This window comes from Fulmarus glacialis, unplaced genomic scaffold, assembly GCF_000690835.1.
Source record: "Fulmarus glacialis isolate BGI_N327 unplaced genomic scaffold, ASM69083v1 scaffold17004, whole genome shotgun sequence".
NCBI lineage: Eukaryota > Metazoa > Chordata > Aves > Procellariiformes > Procellariidae > Fulmarus > Fulmarus glacialis.
Window position 1 is genome coordinate 1 of NW_009208860.1, and position 288 is coordinate 288.

Here is a 288-nt window from a genome sequence, read left to right on the forward strand (position 1 = left end):
TGCAGCCCAGCGCGCCTGGCCACCAGGTGGGAGCGAACCCCTGGGTTGCGCCTGCTGGGTTGTTTCCACCTCTGCGTCCTGTTTCTCCGCAGCCATTGCGATCACCGAGCAGCCGGTCTCTGTCTCCGTCCCCGTGGGATACTCCTTCACCCTGCGGTGCAGAGCTGAGGGACGCACATCGCTGCAGTACCAGTGGTTTTGTCAGCACCAGGTAACGGTGGGAGCAGAGGTGGCCCTGGTATGGCACCAGGCTGGGTCCTTGCTCGCAGCGATGGAGCTGGCCCTCTG

At 64.6% G+C, this 288-nt stretch overlaps 1 protein-coding gene across 1 annotated transcript in view; it reads left to right on the plus strand.

Moving 5' to 3' along the window:
- Positions 1-92: 92 nt before the first annotated feature.
- Positions 93-288, plus strand: part of LOC104075976 (mucosa-associated lymphoid tissue lymphoma translocation protein 1-like) — a gene marked incomplete at its 5' end in the record, with an annotated part of 23,071 nt that continues 22,875 nt past the window's right edge. The window contains one exon of the mRNA XM_009576661.1: positions 93-211. Within this exon, the coding sequence (XP_009574956.1) occupies positions 93-211 (119 nt within the window). The remainder of the gene's footprint in view (positions 212-288) is intronic.